We start from the raw sequence: 23,157 nt of genomic DNA, 5'->3' as shown, positions 1-23,157 counted from the left end.
AGACTGTAAGTGGGTTCCAGATTGATATATTCCATTCAACCACACCCAAGGTTAGTTATTCCAATTCCTTTATTGTCCAGGACAATATATTCACAGTACCTTTAAAACAGAAATTGAACATTCCCATTTGATTTCAGAAGGTAACATATTCTGTTGGATTGATCTTTATTGTCAATGTCAGGCTGGGGTTGTTCCCCTGGGAGCAAAGGAGGTTGAGGGGAGATTTGATAGAGGTGGACAAGATTCTGACAGGTTTAGATAAGGTGGACAAAGAAAATCTGTTCCTATTAGCTGATGGGACAAGGATGACAAGCAAATTTAAAGTTTTGGGTGGGATCATAGAATCAGAGGCCATTTGGCCCATCGAGTCTGCACCGACCACAATCCCACCCAGGCCCTACCCCCATATCCCTACACATTTACCCGCTAATCCCTCTAACCTCCGCATCTCAGGACTCTAAGGGGCAATTTTTAGCATGCCCAATCAGCCTAACCCGCACATCTTTGGACTGTGGGAGGAAACCAGAGCATCCGGAGGAAACCCACGACAGACACGAGGAGAATGTGCAAACTCCACACAGACAGTGACCCAAGCCGGGAATCGAACCCAGGTCCCTGGAGCTGTGAAGCAGCAGTGCTAACCACTGTGCTACCGTGCTGCCCATGTGAGGAAGAATATTTTGATGCAGCGAATGGTAATGACCTGGAACTCGCTGCCTACGAGGGTGGAGGAAGTGGAGACAATAAACAATTACAAAGGAAATTGGATGGGCATTTGGGGGGTTTCAAACAGAAATGCTGACTAAATATCTCTGAACTTCCGAGCACCCTGTCACTCTGTGATCCTTGTGAAATCTGAAACCTGGTATTCGCAACAAAACTCAAAGAGCATCAGCCCAATGGAGGCAAAGTTGTGAGACCGGCCAGTCCAGCAGAAAGAAACCCTCCGACCCTCCCCATTGACCAATATAATTGAAAGCAGAAACAATAACAGCAAAATCGACCACTGGAACCACTCGTGAACTCGCTGGTGGACCAACAGCTGAGATGAAAGACTGAATCTCTTCTCACACACAGAGCAGCTGAACAGTCTCTCCCCAGTGTGAACTCCCTGGTGTGTCTGCAGGCAGAATAACCGAGAGAATCCCTTCCCACACACAGAGCAGATGAACGGTTTCTCCCCAGTGTGAACTTGTTGGTGTTTCTGCTGGCTGGATGAATCACTGAACCGCTTCCCACACAGAGCAGGTGAATGGTCTCTCCCCAGTGTGAACTCGCTGGTGCCTCCGCAGGTGGGATGAAGTTATGAATTCCTTCCCACACTGAGAGCAGGTGAACGGCCTCTCCCCAGTGTGAACTCGTTGGTGTGTCCGCAGGTTGGATGAAGTTATGAATTCCTTCCCACACTGAGAGCAGGTGAACGGCCTCTCCCCAGTGTGAATTCGCTGGTGTGTCCGCAGGCTGGATGACCGAGTGAATCCCTTCCCACACTGAGAGCAGGTGAACGGTCTCTCCCCAGTGTGAACTCGCTGGTGTGTCCGCAGACTGGATGAAGCTCTGAATCCCTCCCCACACTGAGAGCAGGTGAATGGCCTCTCCCCAGTGTGAACTCGCTGGTGTGTTTGCAGGCTGGATGACCGAGTGAATCCCTTCCCACACTGAGAGCAGGTGAACGGTCTCTCCCCAGTGTGAACTTGCTGGTGTGTCCGCAGGCTGGATGAAGCTCTGAATCCCTCCCCACACTGAGAGCAGGTGAAGGGCCTCTCCCCAGTGTGAACTCGCTGGTGTATCAGCAGGCTGGATGAAGCTCTGAATCCCTCCCCACACTGACAGCAGGTGAATGGCCTCTCCCCGGTGTGAACTCGCTGGTGTGTCCGCAGGCTGGAAAACTGACTGAATCCCTTCCCACACTGAGAGCAGGTGAATGGCCTCTCCCCAGTGTGGACTCGCTGGTGTGTCTGCAGATTGGATAACCGAGTGAACTTGTTCCCACACTGAGAGCAGGTGAACGGTCTCTCTCCAGTGTGAACTCGCTGGTGTTTCTGCAATGTGGATAACAGAGCGAATCCTTCCCCACACTGAGAGCAGGTGAATGGCCTCTCCCCGGTGTGAACTCGCTGGTGTGTCCGCAGGCTGGAAAACTGACTGAATCCCTTCCCACACTGAGAGCAGGTGAATGGCCTCTCCCCAGTGTGAACTCGCTGGTGTGTCTGCAGATTGGATAACCGAGTGAACTTGTTCCCACACTGAGAGCAGGTGAACGGTCTCTCTCCAGTGTGAACTCGCTGGTGTTTCTGCAACGTGGATAACAGAGCGAATCCCTCCCCACACTGAGAGCAGATGAACGGCCTCTCCCCAGTGTGACTGCGCCGATGAGCTTCCAGCTGAGATGGGGCTCTGTATCTCTTCCCACAGTCCCCACATTTCCATGGTTTCTCCATGGTGCAGGTGTCCTTGCCGCTCTCTTCGGTGGACAATCAGTTGAAGCCTCGGCCAGGCACAACACCAGTACGGTCTCTCCTCACTGTGAATGGTGTGATATTTATTCAGGCTGTGTAACTGGTTAAAGCTCTTTAGTCAGTGCATTGGAATACTCTCACTTGAGTGTGGCAGTGTGTTGGTGCTGTTCCAGTCACACTGATGCTTGAATTTTTTTTCAAATCGACAGACTGGACAAACATTTCCCCTTCCAGATTCAAAGGCCGATGATATTTCACTCCCAAGGAATATGACTGCCAGATCTAGACGTGACATTTGAGATTTCAGCCTGTGGTTCCTCTTTCAATATCCTGTAAAATGAGTTAGAAATAGAAATAGAAATTCAGAACAGACAATTCTAATTTCTATGGAACATTCTTTCCTCTCTCATTCCCCAAAGCTGTGAATCTCCATCCCACTCACTCTCCCTCCATTCTCACTCTGCTGCATCTAATATTCACCCTCCCAATTCTCCTGAAGATGCTGATTGACAGACCCATGCTCACTGCTTCCTGTCCAGCACAGAAATCATAACAAATTGGAGCTGCAGTTGGCCATTCAGCCCATCGAACTGCTTCAACCATTGATTGAGAATTGGCTGATCTACCTCACACTATTTCCATAGGGCCAATATTTCCCAAACTATCCCCCAGGTTGCTCAATGCCTCAAAAGTTACCAATCTCTCTCTTGAAAATATTTGATGACTGAGGCTCCACAGTCCTCTGGAGCGCAGAATTCAAACACTTTACTCACAGACAATGGACCAAGCTCCGCGCAGCCATTGACACCAGGCCCGGACTCTGATTGGCTGGAGGACCAGCGCCCATCCGGTCCTCCACGCGTTGCCATTGGTTAATCCGCCGCATGTGGACAATGAGGGGGCGGAAGCCCAGCCCAAGTGGGGGTGGGCGGGGCTTTGACCGCCAGCCGCGCTGAGCTGGTGTCCAATCCGCAGTGTGCTGCTTCTGTAACCAGTGATATTGCTGCCAATGGGACAGTGTGTGCTGGGAACGCCCCTCTGAGTCATTGTGACGGCACAATGGAGCCCTGCCTGAATCAGCCAATAGCAATCACTCTGCTCCGTGGTGACGTCTCCGGGTTCAGGCGCGCGGAACCAGGAGCCCCGCCCCCACCCATTGTTCCCCCAGTCTGGACATTCCACACAGAATGTTAGTCCAGTCAGATAGACATATATCTGTCTGGCCGCCTGCATGGAGATTTCCAGCTCTCTGTGTCCAGGACACAGAGAGCTGAAAGTGTCCAATACACATCTCTTTAGCCTGTCTTGATGCTCTCTCCACTCACATTGTTTGTACCTTAAAGACTTGATTAGTTGTAAGTATTCGCATTCCAACCATTATTCATGTAAATTGAGTTTGTGTCTTTATATGCCCTGTTTGTGAACAGTATTCCCACTCACCTGAAGAAGGGGCTTAAGGCTCCAAAAGCTTGTGTGGCTTTTGCTACCAAATAAACCTGTTGGACTTTAACCTGGTGTTGTTAAACTTCTTACTGTGTTTACCCCAGTCCAACGCCGGCATCTCCACTCCAGGACAGGAAGCAGTGAGCATGGATCTGTCAATAAATAGAACGGACAAGAGTTTGACATGCAAAGTGCCAGCATTGAATGACCCCATTCTAGACCCTAATGTTTTGACTGATTTAAAGAGAGAAATTTCAGCTGCTCCACTCTCTCCAACGAACTGAATTGCCTCATCATTGAATCGTGCAGTGCTGAAGAGGCCCTTCAGCCCATCGAGTCTGCACCGACACGCAAGAAACACCTGACCTCCCACCAAATCCCATTTACCAGCACCTGGCCCATAGCCTTAAATGTTCTGACTTGCCAAGTGCTGATCCAGCTACTTTTTAATGATGTGAGTTGCCATTCGTGCAAATCTCCTCTGCACCCTCTCTAAGAACTTCACATCTTCCCTCAGGTCTGGGGCCCAGAAATAGGGTTCCATTCTCGAGAGATAGAATTGAACAGCAGGGATGTTATATTCAACTTGTTTAGAAGCATGGTTATACTGCACTGGGAGTATTGTCAGCATTTGTGATCTCCATTGAGAATCATAGAATTCCTCCAGTGCGGAAGGAGGCCACTCAGCCCATTGAGTCTGCACCGACTCAACCATCAAGCAAAGAGTCAGACACCAAATCAGTCAATACTATCAAAGTTTATTGTTTATATGTAACATTTAGAAACTCCCCTTCCCAGGGGAGGTAGTGGAAGCAGATACGATAGTGACTTCTAAGGGGTGTCTTGACAAATAAATGAATAACTTGGGAATAGAGGGACATGGTCCCGGAAAGGGCAGAGGGTTTTCATTCAGGTGGGCAGCATGGTCGTTGCAGGCTTGGAGGGCCGAAGGGCCTATTACTGTGCTGTAATTTTCTTTGTTCTTTATCACCTAACTAACGGAGTGGGAAATAAGGTAAAGTTTACTCATCAATGAAACTCTACCAACTCCACACTTTCTAATCAGTGATCAATCCAAGAGAAGTGGACGACAACGTGAACTCCTGGGGCTGACAGAGAAACAGTCACTGCCTCTGAGAAGCACAGGCGGCACCTTCCTGGGGTTTCGACTGGCAGGGAACCCATCACTGAACCAGTGCCAGGACAAACTACTCATCTGCCCCTGAGCTTTATTGGAAACAACCTTCACGCTGATAGGAGGAAGCTCAACTGTCCCTGAAGATCCAAACCGCTTCTCCACACTCCATGTTCACAAAGGTGGATCCCTCTCTTTACACTCAAAAGATGTTGTGAGCCCACCTCAGGCACATGTCAAGATATAGAAGTGTCCAGAGGGGCAATTATTTCACACAGAGGGTGATAAGTGTCTGGAACAATCTGCCTGAAGTGGTAGTAGAGGCGGGTACAATTTTGTCTTTTAAAATGCATTTAGATAGTTACATGGGTACGATGGATATCGAGGGATATGCGCCAAATGCGGGCAATTGGGATTAGCTTAGGGTTTTTTTAAAAACAAAAGGCGGCATGGACAAGTTGGGCCAAGGGGCCTGTTTCCATGCTGTAAACCTCTATGACTCTAAGTAGCTGGAAACGGCTAATTGGTCTATAATTTGTCAATAGAGTCAACTCCATTGGTTCCAGCTAATCACGCACAAGCTCTTCAACTTAGGACAATGCCTTCCTTTCAGCTCTGTCTGTTATCTTGATGTCTTTACAGGAGTTCCATTCATTCAGACAGACTCAACAGTCAAGGACAGTGTGTGTGTTCCTGATAGGGAGAGAGTCCAAGGCTCATCCCATTTCTTTCCCAGCTCTGACACCACCTTCATGTCCTCATAAGAAAAGCTGATGGAGAAATACAGAAATATCCCAAAGTGACTTCCCATTAACTGCTGATTATTAATAACTTATCCTTCAATTGAAACTTAACTGAGGTTCACTATTTGGTCAGTCGCCTGTTTCTGGCTGATTCCTATTGATGTAATAACCCTTCATGAATACATGCGAGTGATTATACTGAACATTAAACGGCTTCTTATCTCAGTGCAAGAACAAAATGACATTTTGACCTTTCATTTCTGTGAATGTAATTGAAATTAACCTGAAAATGGTTGGGTTTCACTAAAATCTAGCGTGCAGACTTAGTTACATGACTGGCCTGGCCCTGTGCTGTAGACTCAATGGAACAGAGACAAGTTTATTTATTTTAGATCTGTCTGTAGTGGTGGGAAAAACTATTTACATCCAGGATAAAATATATGTCTTTCATCAGCCTTTGTGGAGCATTTCAGTGGAAATGTGCTCTCCCAGGCTCAAAGAGCATCAGCCCATTGGAAGCAAAGTCATGAGACCGGCCAGTCCAGCAGAAAGATACCCTCCAACCCTCCCACTTCACCCACTGTCAGAATGAACATGCTTCAGTCCTGGATGTGATTAACAGCAGCAGTAACAACAGAATCCAACCCCTGTCATCACTTGTGAATTCGCTGGTGTCTCAGCAGGTGGGATGACCGAGTGAATCCCTTCCCACACACGGAGCAGGTGAATGGTCTCTCCCCGGTGTGAACTCGCTGGTGTGTCTGCAGGCTGGAGAACTGAGTGAATCCCTTCCCACACACGGTGCAGGTGAATGGCCTCTCCCCGGTGTGAACTCGCTGGTGTGCCCGCAGGCCGGATGACAATTTAAACTTCTTTGTGCAGTGAGAGCAGCTGAGCGGTCTCTCCTCAGTGTGAATGCGCTGGTGGGACTTCAGTTCTCGAGAGCTTTTGAAGCCGCTCTCACAGTCAGAACATTTAAAGGGTTTCTCACTGGTGTGAGTGAGATTGTGCCTCAGCAAGTTGGATAACTGAGCAAATCCCTTCCCACACACCAAGCAGGTGAATGGTCTCTCTCCAGTGTGAACTCGCTGGTGTTTCAGCAGGTGGGATGACTGAGTGAACCCCTTCCCACACTGAGAGCAGGTGAATGGCCACTCCCCAGTGTGAACTCGCTGGTGTGTCCGCAGGGTGGATGATGATCTAAACCTCTTTATGCAGTGAGAGCAACTGAACGGTCTGTCCTCAGTGTGAATGCGCTGGTGGGACACCAGTTCCTGAGAGCTTTTGAATCCGCTTCCACAGTCAGAGCATTTAAAGGGTCTCTCATTGCTGTGAGTGACGTTGTGGTTCAGCAGGCTGGATAAGTGAACATAGCTGTTCCCACACACTGAGCATGTGAACGGCTTCTCCCTGGTATGAACTCGCTGGTGTCTCAGCAAAGTGGATAACTGAGCGAATCCCATCCCACACTCAGAACAAAGGAGCGGTCTCTCCCCAGTGTGAACTCGCTGGTGCACTCGCAGGTTGGATGATGTTCTAAATCTCTTTGTGCAGTGAGAGCAGCTGAACGGTCTCTCCCCAGTGTGAATGCGCTGGTGGGAAATCAGTACCCGAGAGCTTTTGAATCCGCTCCCACAGTCAGAGCATTTAAAGGGTCTCTCCTGGCTGTGAGTGACTTTGTGACTCAGCAGCTGGAATAACTGAGTGAATCCCTTCCCACAGTCAGAGCAGGTGAATGGTGTCTCCCCAGTGTGAACTCGCTGGTGTCTCTGCAGGCTGGATGACAGAGTGAATCCCTTCCCACAGTCAGAGCAGGTGAATGGTGTCTCCCCAGTGTGAACTCGCTGGTGTCTCTGCAGGCTGGATGACAGAGTGAATCCCTTCCCACAGTCAGAGCAGGTGAATGGTGTCCCCCCAGTGTGAACTCGCTGGTGTCTCTGCAGGCTGGATGACAGAGTGAATCCCTTCCCACAGTCAGAGCAGGTGAATGGCCTCTCCCCAGTGTGAACTCGCTGGTGTCTCTGCAGGCTGGATAACAGAGTGAATCCCTTCCCACAGTCAGAGCAGGTGAATGGCCTCTCCCCAGTGTGAACTCGCTGGTGTCTCTGCAGGCTGGATGACAGAGTGAATCCCTTCCCACAGTCAGAGCAGGTGAATGGTGTCTCCCCAGTGTGAACTCGCTGGTGTCTCTGCAGGCTGGATGACAGAGTGAATCCCTTCCCACAGTCAGAGCAGGTGAATGGTGTCCCCGCCTTGTAACTGCATTCATGAATTTGCAGCTCAGATGGAATTCTGTATCTCTTCCCACAGTCCTCACATTTCCACAGTCTCCCCATGGTGCGGGTGTCCTTGTGACTCTCCAGGTTAAACAATCAGTTAAATCTCACACAGAACACGGGTACAGTCTCTCCCGCTGTGAATGCTGCGATGTATTTTCAGGCTGTGTAACTGGTTAAAGCTCTTTCCACACTCAGTGCACTGGAACACTCTCACTTGGGTGTGTGTGTGTTGTTTGGTGCTATCCCAGTCACACTGATGTTTAAACATTTATGAAGCAGACAGAATAGAGAAACATTTCTCCTTCCAGATTCAAAGGCCAATGATATTCAGGTCCTGATGAATGAGTTACTCTGTCAGATGTTGATGGTTTGGTTTGAGATTTCTGTCTGTAAATCCTCACCTTCTGATATCCTGTAAAAGGAGTTTACAAAAGTCATCACTGTCGGTGCAGGATAGAAATTCAGAACAGAACATTCTTTCCTCGCTTATTCCCCAAAAGCTGTAAATCTCCATCCCACACACTCTCCCTCCATTCTCACTCTGCTGTATCTAATATTCACCCTCCCAATTCTCCTGAAGGTGCTGATTGAGGCTGATTGACAGATCCATGCTCACTGCTTCCTGTCCTGGGCACAGAGCTGGAAATCTCCATGCAGGCTGTCAGACAGATATATGTCTATCTGACTGGACTAACAATGTGTTTAATGTCTGGGCGGCACGGTAGCACAGTGGTTAGCACTGCTGCTTCACAGCTCCTGGGTCCTGGGTTCGATGCTCGGGTCACTGTCTGTGTGGAGTTTGCACATTCTCCTCGTGTCTGCGTGGGTTTCCTCCGGGTGCTCCAGTTTCCTCCCACAGTCCAAAGATGTGCGGGTTAGGTTGATTGGCAGGTTAAAAATTGCCCCTTAGAGTCCTGAGATGCGTAGGTTAGAGGGATTAGTGGGTTAAAATATGTGGGGGTAGGGACTGGGTGGGATTGTGGTCGGTGTAGACTCGATGGGCCGAATGGCCTCCTTCTGCACTGTAGGGTTTCTATGATTCCTTCAGTTGGTTAAGATACAGGGGGTTGTGATTGATCATGGTCTTGAACTTGCTGCCTATGAGGGTAGTCAAGCAGAGATGATCAATAATTTTGAGATGAGATTGGATGGGTGCTGCCAGGTTACAGAAGCCATTCCAGACTGACAGAATTACTCGACAGACAGTCAGCAAGGACTCAAGTTGCTGAACGGACTCCTGTGCTGTACTGACCATGACTAGAAATAATCAGAATGTACTTTATTACAAAGCCATGAATAATCTATCTAATCTGTGCCATATAAGAACACCAGACACATCTCTGTCTTGATAAAGTCATACAATTTTACAGCATAGCAAGTGGCCCTTTGGCCCATCTTGTCTGTGCAGCCTATTAAGCACCTATCCATTTCAATTCCATTTTCCAGCACTTACTCCATAGCCTGGTGTGCTATCACGTTTCAATTACTCATCTAAATGCTTCTTAAATGTTGTGAAGGTTGTCGCCTCTACCAACCTTTCAGGCAGAGAGTTCCAGATCCCCACCACCCTCTCGGTGAAAATGTTTTCCTCAAATACCCTCTTTATTTTCTGCCCCTTACCTTAAATCTTTGCCCCCTGGTTATGGACACGTTAGCTCAGGGAAAAGTTCCTTCCTATCTATGGCCTTGATAATTTTGTACACCTCAATCAAATCCCTTCCTGAGTCTTCTCTGCTCCAGGGAGAACAACTCCAGCCTGACCATCTTCTCCTCATACCTGAAACACTCCAGCCAAGGCAAACACTCCTGGCGAATCTGCTCCACACCTTCTCTCATTCAATCACATCCTTCCTCTTGTGTACTAACCAGATTTGCACACAGAACTCTGGCTGTGTGCATTTTGCACAACTCCATCATAACCTCCTTGTTCTTATATTCAGCTAAGAATGGAAAGTATCCCATATTCCTTCTTAACCATTTCATCTACCAGTCCTGGCACCTTCAGGGTCCTATGGACATGCACCCCAAGGTCGTTCTGGTCCTCTGTACTTCTAGCATCCGACCATTCAGTGTATATTCCCTTGTCTTGTTAGTTCTCCATAAATGAATTACCTCATACATTCCAGGGTTAAATTCCATTTGCCATTGCTCTGTCCATCGAACCAGCCCGTCTACATCCTCCTGTAATCTAAGGCTTTGCTCCTCACTATTTATCACATCATCAATTTTGGTGACATCTGTGAAATTAGAGGGCGGCAAAGTGACTCAGTGGTTAGCACGGCTGCCTCACAGCGCCAGGGACATGGGTTCAATTCCCGGTTTAGGTCACTGTTTGTGTGGAGTCTGCACGTTCTCCTCATGTCTGCGTGGGTTTCCTCCGCGTCCTTCGGTTTTCTCCCAAACATGTGCAGGTTAGGTGGATTCTAAATTGCCCCTTAGTGTTGGGGGACTAGCAGGGTAAATGCTAGTTGGAGTTAAGAGGATAGGGCCAAGGTAGATAAATCCCCACGACCAGATGAAGTGTATCCCAGGACATTGTGGGAGGCTAGGGAGGAAATTGCGGGTCCCCGAGCAGAGATATTTGAATCATCGATAGTCACAGGTGAGGTGCCTGAAGATTGGAGAGTGGCAAATGTTGTGCCTTTGTTTAAAAAGGGCTTCAGGAAAAAGCCTGGGAACTGCAGGCCAGCAAGCCTCACATCTGTGGTGGGTAGGTTGTTGGAAGGTATTTTGAGAGACAGGATCTACAGGCATTTAGAGACGCAAGGACTGATTAGGGACGGTCAGCGTGGCTTTGTGAGTGGAAAATCATGTCTCACAAATTTGATTGAGTTTTTTGAAGGACCCGCATGGTAGGTTGGTGCATAAGTTTAAATCTCACGGGATCCAGGCTGAGGTAGCTAAATGGATACAAAATTGGCTTGATGACAGAAGCCGGAGGGTGGTTGTAGAGGGTTGTTTTTCAAACTGGAGGCCTGTGACCAGCGGTGTGCCTCAGTGATCAGTGCTGGGTCCACTGTTATTTGTCATTTATATTAATGATTTGGATGAGAATATAGGAGGCATGGTTAGTAAGTTTGCAGATGACACCAAGATTGGTAGCATAGTGGACAGTGAAGAAGGTTATCTCGGATTGCAATGGGATCTTGATCAATTGGACCAGTGGGCTGACGAATGGCAGATGGAGTTTAATTTAGGTAAATGCGAGGTGATGCATTTTGGTAGATTGAACCAGGGCAGGACTTACTCAGTTAATGGTAGGGTATTGGAGAGAGTTACAGAACAAAGAGATCGAGGGGTACAGGTTCATAGCTTCTTGAAAGTGGAGACACAGGTGGACAGAGTGGTGAAGAAGGCATTCAGCATGCTTGGTTTCATCGGTCAGAACATTGAATGCAGAAGCTGGGACGTCTTGTTGAAGTTGTACAAGACATTGGTAAGGCCACACTTGGCATACTGTGTGCAGTTCTGGTCACCCTATTATAGAAAGGATATTAAACTAGAAAGAGTGCAGAAAAAAATTACTAGGATGCTACCGGGACTTGATGGTTTGAGTTATAAGGAAAGGCTGGATAGACTGGGACTTTTTTCTCTGGAGTGTAGAAGGCTGAGGGGTGATCTTATAGAGGTCTACAAAATAATGAGGGGCATAGATCAGCTAGATACTCAATATCTTTCCCAAATGTAGGGGAGTCTAAAACTGGAGAGCATAGGTTTAAGGTGAGAAGGGAGAGGTACAAAAGGGTCCAGAGGGGCAATTTTTTCACACAGAGGATAATGAGTATCTGGAACAAGCTGCCAGAGGTAGTAGTAGAGGCAGGTATAATTCTGTCTTTTAAAAAGCATTTAGACAGTTACATGGTTACAATAGGTATCGAGGGATGTGGGCCAAATGCAGGCAATTGGGACAAGCTTAGGGGTTTTTAAAAAAAGGGCAGTATGGTCAAGTTGAGCCGAAGGGCCTGTTTCCGTGCTGTAAACCTCTATGGATTGTGGTCAGTGCAGATTCGATGGGCCGAATGGCCTCCTTCTGCACTGTAGGATTTGATTACTCTATGATTCTATTGATCATAAGTCTGACATGTCTCGGTCATTCATGTGCACAATATTAATTTACTGTGCCCTTAAATGTCAGCCATCTCCTGGAGAAAACATCCTTTTAATTGTGAACATCAGGAAAGAGACCATGCTTTGTCCAGACAAATAAATGAGTCAAGCTGAGGGAGCAAAGGATGTCAATATCTTTAAAAAAAGAGAGACAGACAGACCTGGGCCAATCTTTCCAGAGTCTGCAGCCTCCCTGGATTCACTTCCTTTCCCGTCAGTTGCTGCAAGTCCCCAATTTCCCTCAGAATGAGAAAAGAAATGGAAAGGGGGAGAAAAGAAAGTGTTTTACTCACAGGTGTTGGAGACAGGAGGTTTGAGTCTGTCTGAAGCTCAATCTTCATTCAGACAGAGAGCAGCAGCTTTGTTAGACAGACAATGGAAGCTCCATGCAGCCATTGACACAAGACCAGGACTCTGATTGGCTGGAGGACCAGCGCCCATCCGGTCCTCCAGACGTTGCCATTGGTCAATCTGCCGCATGTGGACAATGAGGGGGCGGAACCCGAGCCCACGTGGGGGTGGGCGGGGCTTTGACCGCCAGCCGCGCTGAGCTGGTGTCCAATCCGCAGTGTGCTGCTTCTGTAACCAGTGATATTGCTGCCAATGGGACAGTGTGTGCTGGGAACGCCCCTCTGAGTCATTGTGACGGCACAATGGAGCCATGCCTGAATCAGCCAATAGCAATCACTCTGCTCCACGGTGACGTCTCCGGGTTCAGGCGCGCGGACCCGGGAACCCCGCCCCCCCCTGGTTCCCCCAGTCTGCACATTCCACACATTGTTATCCATTCGTGGGACATGGGCGTCGCTGCCTGGCCAGCATTTATTGCCCATCCCCAGGTGCCCTTGGAGCACAGTTGAGAATCAAACACATTGCTGTGGCTCTGGAGTCACATGTAGACCAGGCTCGGTAAGTATGGGAGATTTACTTCCCTAAAGTACATTGTAATGTACTTAGATTTCCAGAAGGCATTTGATAAGGTGCCACATCAAAGGTTATTGCAACAAATAAAAGTTCATGCTGTGGGGATAACATATTGGCGTGAATAAAAGATTGGCTAGCTAGCAGGAAACACTCGGCATATGTAGGTCATTATCTGGTTGTCAAGATATAATGAGTGCTCTGTCAAAGACTACAGTGCTGGGGCTCCAATGTTTTATAGTTGATATAGACGACTTACAAAGAACAAAGAAAATTACATCACAGGAAGAGGCCCTTTGGCCCTCCAAGCCTGCACTGACCATGCTGCCCGACTTAACTCCTACCCTTCCAGGGACCATATCTCTCCATTCGCATCCTATTCGTCTATTTGTCAAGACACCCCTTAAAAGTCACTATTGTATCTGCTTCCACTACCTCCGTCAGCAGCGAGTTCCAGGCACTCACCACCCTCTGTGTAAAAAGACCTGCCTCATCCATCTCCTTTAAACCTTGTCCCTCACTCCTTAAACCTATGCCCCCGAGTAATTGGCTCTTCCACCCTGGGAAAAAGCTTCTGACTATCCACTCTCATAATCTTGTAGAATTCTATTAGGTCGCCCCTCAACCTCTGTCGTTCCAGTGAGAACAAACCAAGTTTCTCCAACCTCTCCTCATAGCTAATGCTCTCCATGCAAAGCAACATCCTGGTAATCTTTTCTGTACCTTCTCCAAAGCTTCCACATCCTTCTGGTAGTATGCTGACCAGAATTGAATACTATATTCCAAGTGCAGTCAAACTAAGGTTCTATAAAGCTGCAACATGACTTGCCAATTTTTAAACTCAATACCCCGGCCGATGAAGACAAGCATACCGTATGCCTTCTTGACTACCTTCTCCACCTGCGTTGTCACTTTCAGTGACCTGTGTACCTGTACACCCAGATCCCTCTGCCTATCAATACTCTTAAGGGTTCTGCCATTTACTGTATATTTCCTATCTGTAATAGACCTTCCAAAATGCATTACCTCACATTTGTCCAGATTAAACTCCATCTGCCATCTCTCTGCCCAAGTCTCCAACCGATCTATATCCTGCTGTATCCTCTGATGGTCCTCATCACTATCCGCAAATCCACCAACATTTGTGTCGTCCACAAACTTACTAATGAAACCAGTTACATTTTCCTCCAAATTATTTATATATATTACAAACAGCAAAGGTCCCAGCACTGATCCCTGAGGAACGTCACTTGTCACAGCCCTCCATTCAGAAATGCACCCTTCCACTGCTACCCACTGTCTTCCATGACCGAGCCAGTTTTGTGTCCACCTTGCCAGCTCACCTCTGATCCCATGCAACTTCACCTTCTGCACCAGTCTGCCATGAGGGACCCTTACTGAAGTCCATGTGGACAACATTCATTGCCCTGCCCTCATCAATCACCTTCATCACTTCCTTGAAAAACTCGATCAAGTTACTGAGACACGACCTCCCCTTCACAAAGCCATGTTGCCTCTTGCTAATACGTCCACTTATTTCCAAGTGGGAATAAATCCTGTCTCGAAGAACCCTCTCCAATAATTTCCCTACCACTGATGTAAGGCTCACCGACCTGTAATTACCTGGATTATTCTTGCTACTCTTCTTAAACAAAGGAACAACATTGGCTATTCTCCAATCCTCTGGGACCTCCCCTGCAGCCAGTGATGATACAAAGATTTCTCTCAAGGCCCCAGCAATTTCCTTCCTTGCCTTTCTCAGTATTCTGGGGTATATCCCTTGGGGCCCTGGGGACTTGAGTAACTTAATGTTTCTCAAGAACCCCAATACCTCCTCCTTTTTGATCTCAACATGACTCAAACTATCCACACACCCTTTCCCAGACTCATCATCCACCAAGTCCTTCTCTTTGGTGAATACGGACGCAAAGTACTCATTTAATACATCGCCATTTCCTCTGGCTCCACGCATAGATTCCCTCGACTGTCCTTGAGTGGGCCAACCCTCTCCCTGTTGCTCTTTATATATGTATAAAAAGCCTTGGGATTTTCCTTAATCCTGCTGCCCAATACTTTCTCGTGACCCCTTTTAGCCCTTAGACTTCGGTGAAAGGACTGAGTGGGTGGTTGCTAATTTGGCTAATGGCATAAAGATAGGTGGGAAAGTTGTGAAGATGACATAAGGAGACGACAAAAATATGTCTTTTTATTTCTTTAATTTCTTTTTATTTCTTTATTGTGTTTCTTCATTTTTCTTCCCCCCTCCCACTCTTTCCCCCTAATTTATTCCCCTTCCCTTACCTTTTCTCCCCCTTTCCTAAATCTTACCTTGTCCCATTCATTCTCCCTCCCCCCTCCGCCCCCCCCCCGCCCCCCCCACCCCCACCCCCACCCCCCCCGCCCCCCCCCACCCCCTCCCCCACCCCCCCGCCCCCCCCCCTCCCCCACCCCCCCGCCCCCCCCCTCCCCCACCCCCCCGCCCCCCCCCCTCCCCCACCCCCTCCCCCACCCCCCCGCCCCCCCCCTCCCCCACCCCCCCCCCTCCCCCACCCCCCCCCTCCCCCACCCCCCCCCCCCCCCCCAGCCACCCCCTCTCTCTTTTGGCCATTCATACCCTTTATTCTCTCTGTGGACAGCCATTAGCAGTCTTTTCCCCTGGTTTCTGTGGCTATGACTCATCTTTAATTCCCTCACCCTGCAGTATAAATATCTCCCACTTTCTCTGCCTTTTAGCTTTGACAAAGGGCCGTCTGGACTCGAAACGTCAGCTCTTTCCTCTCCTTACAGATGCTGCCAGACCTGCTGAGATTTTCCAGCATTTTCTCTTTTTGGTTACAAAATATATAGATAGGTTAAAACAGGGCCAAAGATCTGCCAAATGGAATATAATGTGGCAAAAAGTCAAATCATCCATTTTGGCAGGAAGAATAAAAGAGAAGCTTATCATTTAAATGGTGTGAGATTGCAGAGCTGGGATTGCAGAGGGATCTGGGTGTCCCAGTGCGTGAATCACAAAAGGCCGGTATACAGGTACAGCAAGGAATTGGGAAAGCTAATAGACTGTTACTGTTTATTGCGAAGGGAATTTAATAAAAAAGTAGGAAGGTTATGCTTCAGTTATACAGGATATTGGTGAAACCATCTGGAGTACTGTGTACAATATGGCTCTCACTTCGGAAAGATGTAAACACATTGGAAACAGCTCAGAGAAGGTTTACTGGACTAATACCTGAAATGGCTGGTTTGTCTAATGAGGAATGATTGGACAGGTTAGACTTGTATCTACTGGAGTTTAGAAGAGTAAGAGGCGGCTCGATTAAAACAAATAACAGGAGAACTTCTTCCTCTCAGAGGGTCTGAATGTCTGGAACTCTCTTTCTCAAAGGGCAGTGGACGCAGAGTCTCTGAATCTTTTGAAGGCAGAGCTGGATAGATTCTTAATAAGCAAGGGGGTGAAAGTTTATCAGGGGGTCGGCGGGAATGTGAAGTTGAGGTTACAATCAGATCAGCTGTGCACGTATTGAATGGTGGAGCAGGCGTGAGGGACGTACCCCTGTTCTGAATGTGCACATTCATCTGTTATCACATCCTGTACAATAGATTGTAGCATTTTCCCTCCGGCTGATGTCAGGCTGATGGGTCTGTGGTTCCCCGTTTTCTCTCTCCCTCCTTAAACAGTGGGGTTTCATTTACCACCTTCCAATCTGCAGCAACCATTCCACAATCTATAGAATTTGGGAAGATGACCACCAATGTATCCACTATCTCCACAGCCACCTCTTCCAACTCTGGGATGTAGATCAGCAGCTTTTTGGGGATTTATTCACTTCCAACCCCATTAATTTCTCCAGTGCTACTTTTTCACGAATACTAATCTCTTTCAGTTCCTCATGCTCACTACTCCCTCTGCGTGCTTTGCGAAGCTTCCAAACAGTATTGTGAACAAAATATCTTTAAACTTCCAAACACCCTTTCACTCTGTGATCCTTGAGAAATCCAAAGCCAGATATTCGCAACAAGGTTAAAGGATTATCAGCCCACTGGAGACAAAGTGGTGAGACCGGCCAGTCCAGCAGAAAGAAACCCTCCAATTCTCCCCAGTGACCAACTGTGAGAATGAACAAAATGCAGTCCTGGATGTAATTGAGAGCAGAAACAATAACAGCAGAATCCAACACCTGGAATCACATGTGAACTTGCTGGTGTCTCCGCAGATTGGATAACTGAGTGAATCCTTTCCCACACTGAGAGCAGGTGAACGGTCTCTCCTTGGTGTGAACTCGCTGGTGTGTCTGAAGAGTGGATAACTGAGCAAATCCCTTCTCGCACTGAGGGCAGGTGAACGGCCTCTCCCCAGTGTGAAACCGTTGGTGTGTCTTCAGATGGGATAACTGAGTGAACCCATTCCCACACAGAGAGCAGGTAAACGGCCTCTCCCTAGTGTGAACTCGCTGGTGTGTCCGCAGGCTGGATGACAGAGTGAATCCCTTCCCACACTGAGAGCAGATGAATGGTCTCTCCTCATTGTGAACTCGCTGGTGTGTCTGCAGGGCGGATGACTGAGTGAATCTCTTCCCACAATGAAAGCAGATGAATGGCTTTTCCTCATTGTGAACTCTCTGGTGTGTCTGCAGGGTGGATAATCGACTGAATCCATTCCCACACTGAGAACAGGTGAACGGTCTCTCCCCAGTGTGACTGCGTCGATGAGTTTCCAGGTGAGAAGGGTATCTAAATCCCTTCCCACAGTCCCCACATTTCCACCGTTTCTCCATGGTGCAGGTGTCCTTGTGACTCTCCAGGTCGGACAATCAGTTGAAACCTCATCCATACACAGAACACGGGTACAGTCTCTTCCCGCTGTGAATGCTGCGATGTTTTTTCAGGCTGTGCAACTGAAGCGTTTTCCACACGCAGTGCACTGGAACACTCTCACCCGGGTGTGTGTGTCTCGGTGCTTTTCCAGTCACACTGATGTTTAAAATCTCCTGAAGCAGACAGAACAGAAAAACATTTCTCCTTCTGGATTCAAAGGCCGATGATATTCAGGTCCCGTTGAATTGAGTGACTCTGTCAGATGTTGATGTGACGTTTGGTTTAAGATTTCTGTCTGTAAATTCTCACCTTCTGATAGCCGGTAAAAGGAGTTTACAAAAGTCATCACAGTCATTACAGGATCGAAATTCAGGACAGACAATTCTAGTTTCTATGGAACATTCTTTCCTCTCTCATTCCCCAAAAGCTGTAAATCTCCATCCCACACACTCTCCCTCCATTCTCACTCTGCTGTATCTAATATTCACCCTCCCAATTCTCCTGAAGGTGCTGATTGATAGATCCAAGCTCACTGCTTCCTGTCCTGGACACAGAGAGCTGGAAATCTCCATGCAGGCTGCCAGACAGTCTCGAGAGTCATAGAGGTTCACAGCATGGAAACAGGCCCTTCGCCCCAATTTGTCCATGCCGCCTTTTTTTTTAACCCCTAAGCTAGTCCCAATTGCCCGCATTTGGCCCATATCCTTCAATACCCATCTTACCCATGTAACTGTCTAAATGCTTTTTAAAAATCAAAATTGTACCCGCCTCTACTACTACCTCTGGCAGCTTGTTCAAGACACTCACCACCCTCTGTATGAAAAAATTGCCCCTCTCACCTTAAACCTATGCCCTCTAGTTTTAGACTCCCCTACTTTGGGAAAAGATATTGACTATCTAGCTGATCTATGCCCCTCATTATTTTATAGACCTCTATAAGATCACCCCTAAGCCTCCGACACTCCAGACAAAAAAGTTCCAGTCTATCCAGCCTCTCCTTATAACTCAAACCGTCAAGTCCCAGTAGCATCCTAATAATTATTTTCTGCACTCTTTCTGGTTTAATAATATCCTTTCTATAATAGGGTGACCAGAACTGTACACAGCATTCCAAGTGTGGCCTTACCAATGTTTTGTACAACTTCAACAAGACATCCCAACTCCTGTATTCAATGTTCTGACCAATGAAACCAAGCACGCTGAATGCCTTCTTCACCACTCACAAAGCCATGCTGACTGTCCCTAATCAGTACTTGCATCTCTAAATGCCTGTAGATCCTGTCTCTCAAAATACCTTCCACAACTTACCCACCACAGATGTGAGGCTCACTGGCCTGCAGTTCCCAGGCTTTTCCCTGCAGCCCTTTTCAAACAAAGGCACAACATTTGCCACCCTCCAGTCTTCAGGCACCTCACCTGTGACTATCGATGATACAAATACCTCTGCTATGACTGAACTAAAAATATATTTAATGGATAGGATGGCTCCAGTTAGTTAAGATACAGGGGGTTGTGATTAATTATGATCTTGAACTTGTGCCGTGGGGGTAGTCAAGCACAGATGATCAATAATTTCTAAATGAGATTAGATGGGTGCTGCAGGGTTACAGAATGGGACCCACTCCAGACGGACAGAATTGCGTGACAGAGGATTTATAGTTTACTTTTGATAATTTATTAGTTCGTGTCACAAGCATGCTTACATTAACACTGCATGAACTCACTGTGAAAATCACAAAAAAACTGTGAAAAACTATGAAGTTACTGTGAGAGTCGGTATGGACTCGAGTTATCCAATGGACTCCTTCTGTGCTGGAATGACTCTATGACTGGAAAATCTGATTTCCACTCCATCTGACGAAGGAGCAGCGCTCCGAAAGCTAATGGTATTTGCTACCAAATAAACCTGTTGGACTTTAACCTGGTGTTGTTAAAACTGTTACTGTGTTTATCACAGTCCAACGCTGGCATCTCCACATCATGACCACATAATAACACCAGAGACATTCTCTGCTCAAGTTTAGCTTCTGCTCGACTTTAAGAGAGTAAGTGGCAATTTAATTTAAACCTTCAAGATTCTGAAAGATCTTGGATGTGGAGAGGATGTTTACTCTTATGGGAGAATCTGGGGGTCACTGTTTAAAAAGCAGTGTTGCCCATTGAAGACAGAGATGAGAAGATTTTATTTCATTCAGAGTCTTGAATCTTCGGAAGTCCCTTCCTCAAAAGTAGAAGTAGAGTCTGATTTCAATAAGGAATTAGATACATTCCTTGGGGATCAAGGGATACGGGGGGTGGGGTGGGGGGGGAGGCGGGATTACGATATTAAATTTGATGATCAGCCATGACCAGAATGAACAGCGGAGCAGGCTCGAAGGGCCGAGTGGCCTCCTCCCTACTTATATTTTCTAGTATGTTTCTATGTAAACATGAGGAGCCTGGGGCTGAAGTGTAACCAAATTCTTTGCCACCGCTTCAGGCAACTTCTCTCACTGAAACATAGAATCTAGAAGTGGGGGTAGGTCATTCAGCCCTTCGAGCTTGCTCCGCCATTCATTATGGTCATGGTTGATCATCAAATTCAATATCCTAATCCCACCCCCCCACTCCCGTTCCCCCATATCCCTTGATCTATATTCTGTGGCAGTGAATTCCACACATTCATCACCCTCTGGATGAAGAAATTTCTCCTCACCTCAGTTCTAAAAGGTTTACCCCTTATCCTCAAACTATGACCCCGAGTTCTGGACTCGCCCACCATCGGGAACATTCTTTCTGAATCTACCCTGTCTAACCCTGTTAGAATTTTTAAGTTTCTATGAGATCCCACTCTTCCAAACTCCAGTGAATATAATCCTAACCGATTTAGTTTCTCCTCATATGACTGACTTGCCATCCCAGGAATCAGCCTGGTAAACCTTCGCTGTACTCCCTCTATAACAAGGACATCCTTCCTCAGATAAGGACACCAAAACTGTACACAATACTCCAGGTGTGGCCTCACCAACGCCCCATAGAACTGCAGCAAAACATCCCTATCCCTATACTCAAATCCTCTTGCTATGAAGGCCTACAGATCATTTGCCTTCTTTACTGCCTGCTGTACCTGCATGCTTACTTTCAGCGACTGATGCACGAGGAATCCAACATCTTGTTGAGTATACCCCTCCCTCAATTTACACCTGTTCAAGTAATAATCTGTCTTCCTATTATTGCTACCAAAGTGGATAATCTCACATTTATCCACATTATACTGCATCTGCCATGCAGATGCCCACACACTCAGCCTGTCCAAATCACGCTAAAGCATCTCTGCAGCCTCCTCACAGCTCACCCTCCCACCCAACTTTGTATTATCTGCAAATTTGGAAATAATACATTCCGTTCCCTCTTCCAAATCATTAATATATAATGTGAAGAGTTGGGGTCCAAGCACATATCCCTGCCAAACCCCACTAGTCACTGACTGCCAATCAGAAAAAGACTCATTTATGCCAACTCTTCGCTTCTTATCTGCTAACCAGCTTTCTATCTATCTCAAGACATTACCTGCAATCCCATGTCCTTTAACTTTACATAGCAGTCTGTTATGTGAGACCTTGTCGAAAGCCTTCTGAAAGTCTAAATAAACCACATCCACTGGTTCTCCTCGGTCAACTCTATTACTTACATCCTTACAAAATTCCAATAGATTCGTCAAGCATGATTTCCCTTTTGTAAATCCATGCTGTCTTTGTCTGATTATACCACTGCCTTCCAAATGCCGAGTTGTGAAATCCTTGATAATAGACACCAGCAACTTCCCCAGTACCAATGTTAGGCTCACTTGTCTATAGTTCCCTGTTTTCTCTCTCCCTCCCTTTTTGAATAGTGGGTTTACATTAGCTACCCTCCAATCTGCAGGAACTATTACCGATTCCAAAGAATTTGGGAAAATAACCACCAATGTATCTACTATTTCCAGGACCACTTCCTTAAGTACTCTGGGATGAAGCTTATCTGGACCTGGAGATTTATCCACCTTCAATCCCATCAATTTCCCCAAAAACTTCTCAACTGATGCTGATTTCCTTCAGCCCCTGACTAAAATATGTTTCTCTCAGCCCATCTGGTATATTATTCATGTCTTCCTTTGTGAAGACTGAAGCAAAGTACCAATTTAATTCCTCAGCCATTTCTTTATTCCCCATTATGAATTCTCCCATTTCTAACATTTGTTTTTGTCAATCTTTTACATATCTATAGAAACTTTTACAGTCAGTTTTTCTATTCCCTGCTACCTTACTTTCATACTCCATTTTTCCCTTAATCAATCCCTTGGTCCTCCTTTGCTGAATTTTAAACTGTTCCCAATCCTCGGATCTATTGCTTTTTCTTGCCGATTTGTATGCTTCTTCCTTGAATCTGATACTACCTCTAATTTCCCTTGTAAGCCATGGCTTGGCCACAATTCCCGTACCACTCTTGCGCCAAACAGGAAAAAACAACTTCTGGACTATGTACATTGCCCACAGACTTCTCTCGGCTGCAAACATTAGCTGCCGCCTGGGAGTGGGTGAAGATGTTTAAAACCTGTTGCTCAGTTTGCTGTGCGATCCGGTCACTAGGACCCAGTTGGGAGCAGAAAACGCCGAAGCCCCTCCCACTCACTGTTGCGTCACTAAGATCCCAGCGCATGCGCTCCGCTCCCTGCTGAATCAAGATGGTGGCTCTTAACCTGAGCCTCGTCCCGGGAAAAAGGCCTGAAGCTGCAAACACGGGACCTGCGGATTACTATTAGAGGTTTGAGATCTTCACCAGATATTTAGAAACCCTCTCCGTCCATCTGCCGGTTCCAATCATCCCTCCATGTATCCGCATCCTTACCGGTTGCTGATGAGACAGAGGAATGTCTCTCCCCATTGCCATCATCCACGCTGCGCATGCGTCAAACACTGTTTCACTGCGCATGCACAACTCTCCTGTGCTGGGGATAGGGGACATTCCCCACCGCGAGGAATGGTGGGTAAAGCGCACGCCATCGAAACTGCTCATTTGTGAACAGTGAGCTTTTTTTGCTGCGATGTAAAAATTAGGGATAGGGGTGCAGTCAATAACATTAGGAATCAAATTATACTGTAATCTAAGTACTCAAGGCATCCATTATCCACCAGAAAGTAGGGGAATGGAAATTCTCGACCAAAGTATCTGAAATTGATACATAATGAGGAGGAAGTCGATCCGTATCTTTAATGAACATCAACACGCAAAAATGG

The 23,157-nt window shown here is 47.1% G+C and overlaps 2 protein-coding genes across 2 annotated transcripts in view; both read right to left on the bottom strand.

Moving 5' to 3' along the window:
* Positions 1-17,862, bottom strand: part of LOC144480761 (uncharacterized) — a 46,707-nt gene extending 28,845 nt beyond the window's left edge. Inside the window, exons 1-3 of the mRNA XM_078200338.1 lie at positions 17,687-17,862; positions 7,482-8,024; positions 1,426-1,893 (exon numbers count right to left, since the gene is read on the bottom strand). Of these exons, the coding sequence (XP_078056464.1) occupies positions 1,426-1,893; positions 7,482-8,024; positions 17,687-17,862 (1,187 nt within the window). The remainder of the gene's footprint in view (positions 1-1,425; positions 1,894-7,481; positions 8,025-17,686) is intronic.
* The window catches only part of LOC144480811 (uncharacterized), a 992,083-nt gene that overhangs the window by 136,770 nt on the left and 832,156 nt on the right, over positions 1-23,157 (bottom strand). The window lies entirely within an intron of this gene.

This window comes from Mustelus asterias, chromosome 30, assembly GCF_964213995.1.
Source record: "Mustelus asterias chromosome 30, sMusAst1.hap1.1, whole genome shotgun sequence".
NCBI lineage: Eukaryota > Metazoa > Chordata > Chondrichthyes > Carcharhiniformes > Triakidae > Mustelus > Mustelus asterias.
The sequence above is the reverse complement of the archived record's forward strand: the minus strand, read 5'-3'. Positions and strand labels throughout refer to the sequence as shown.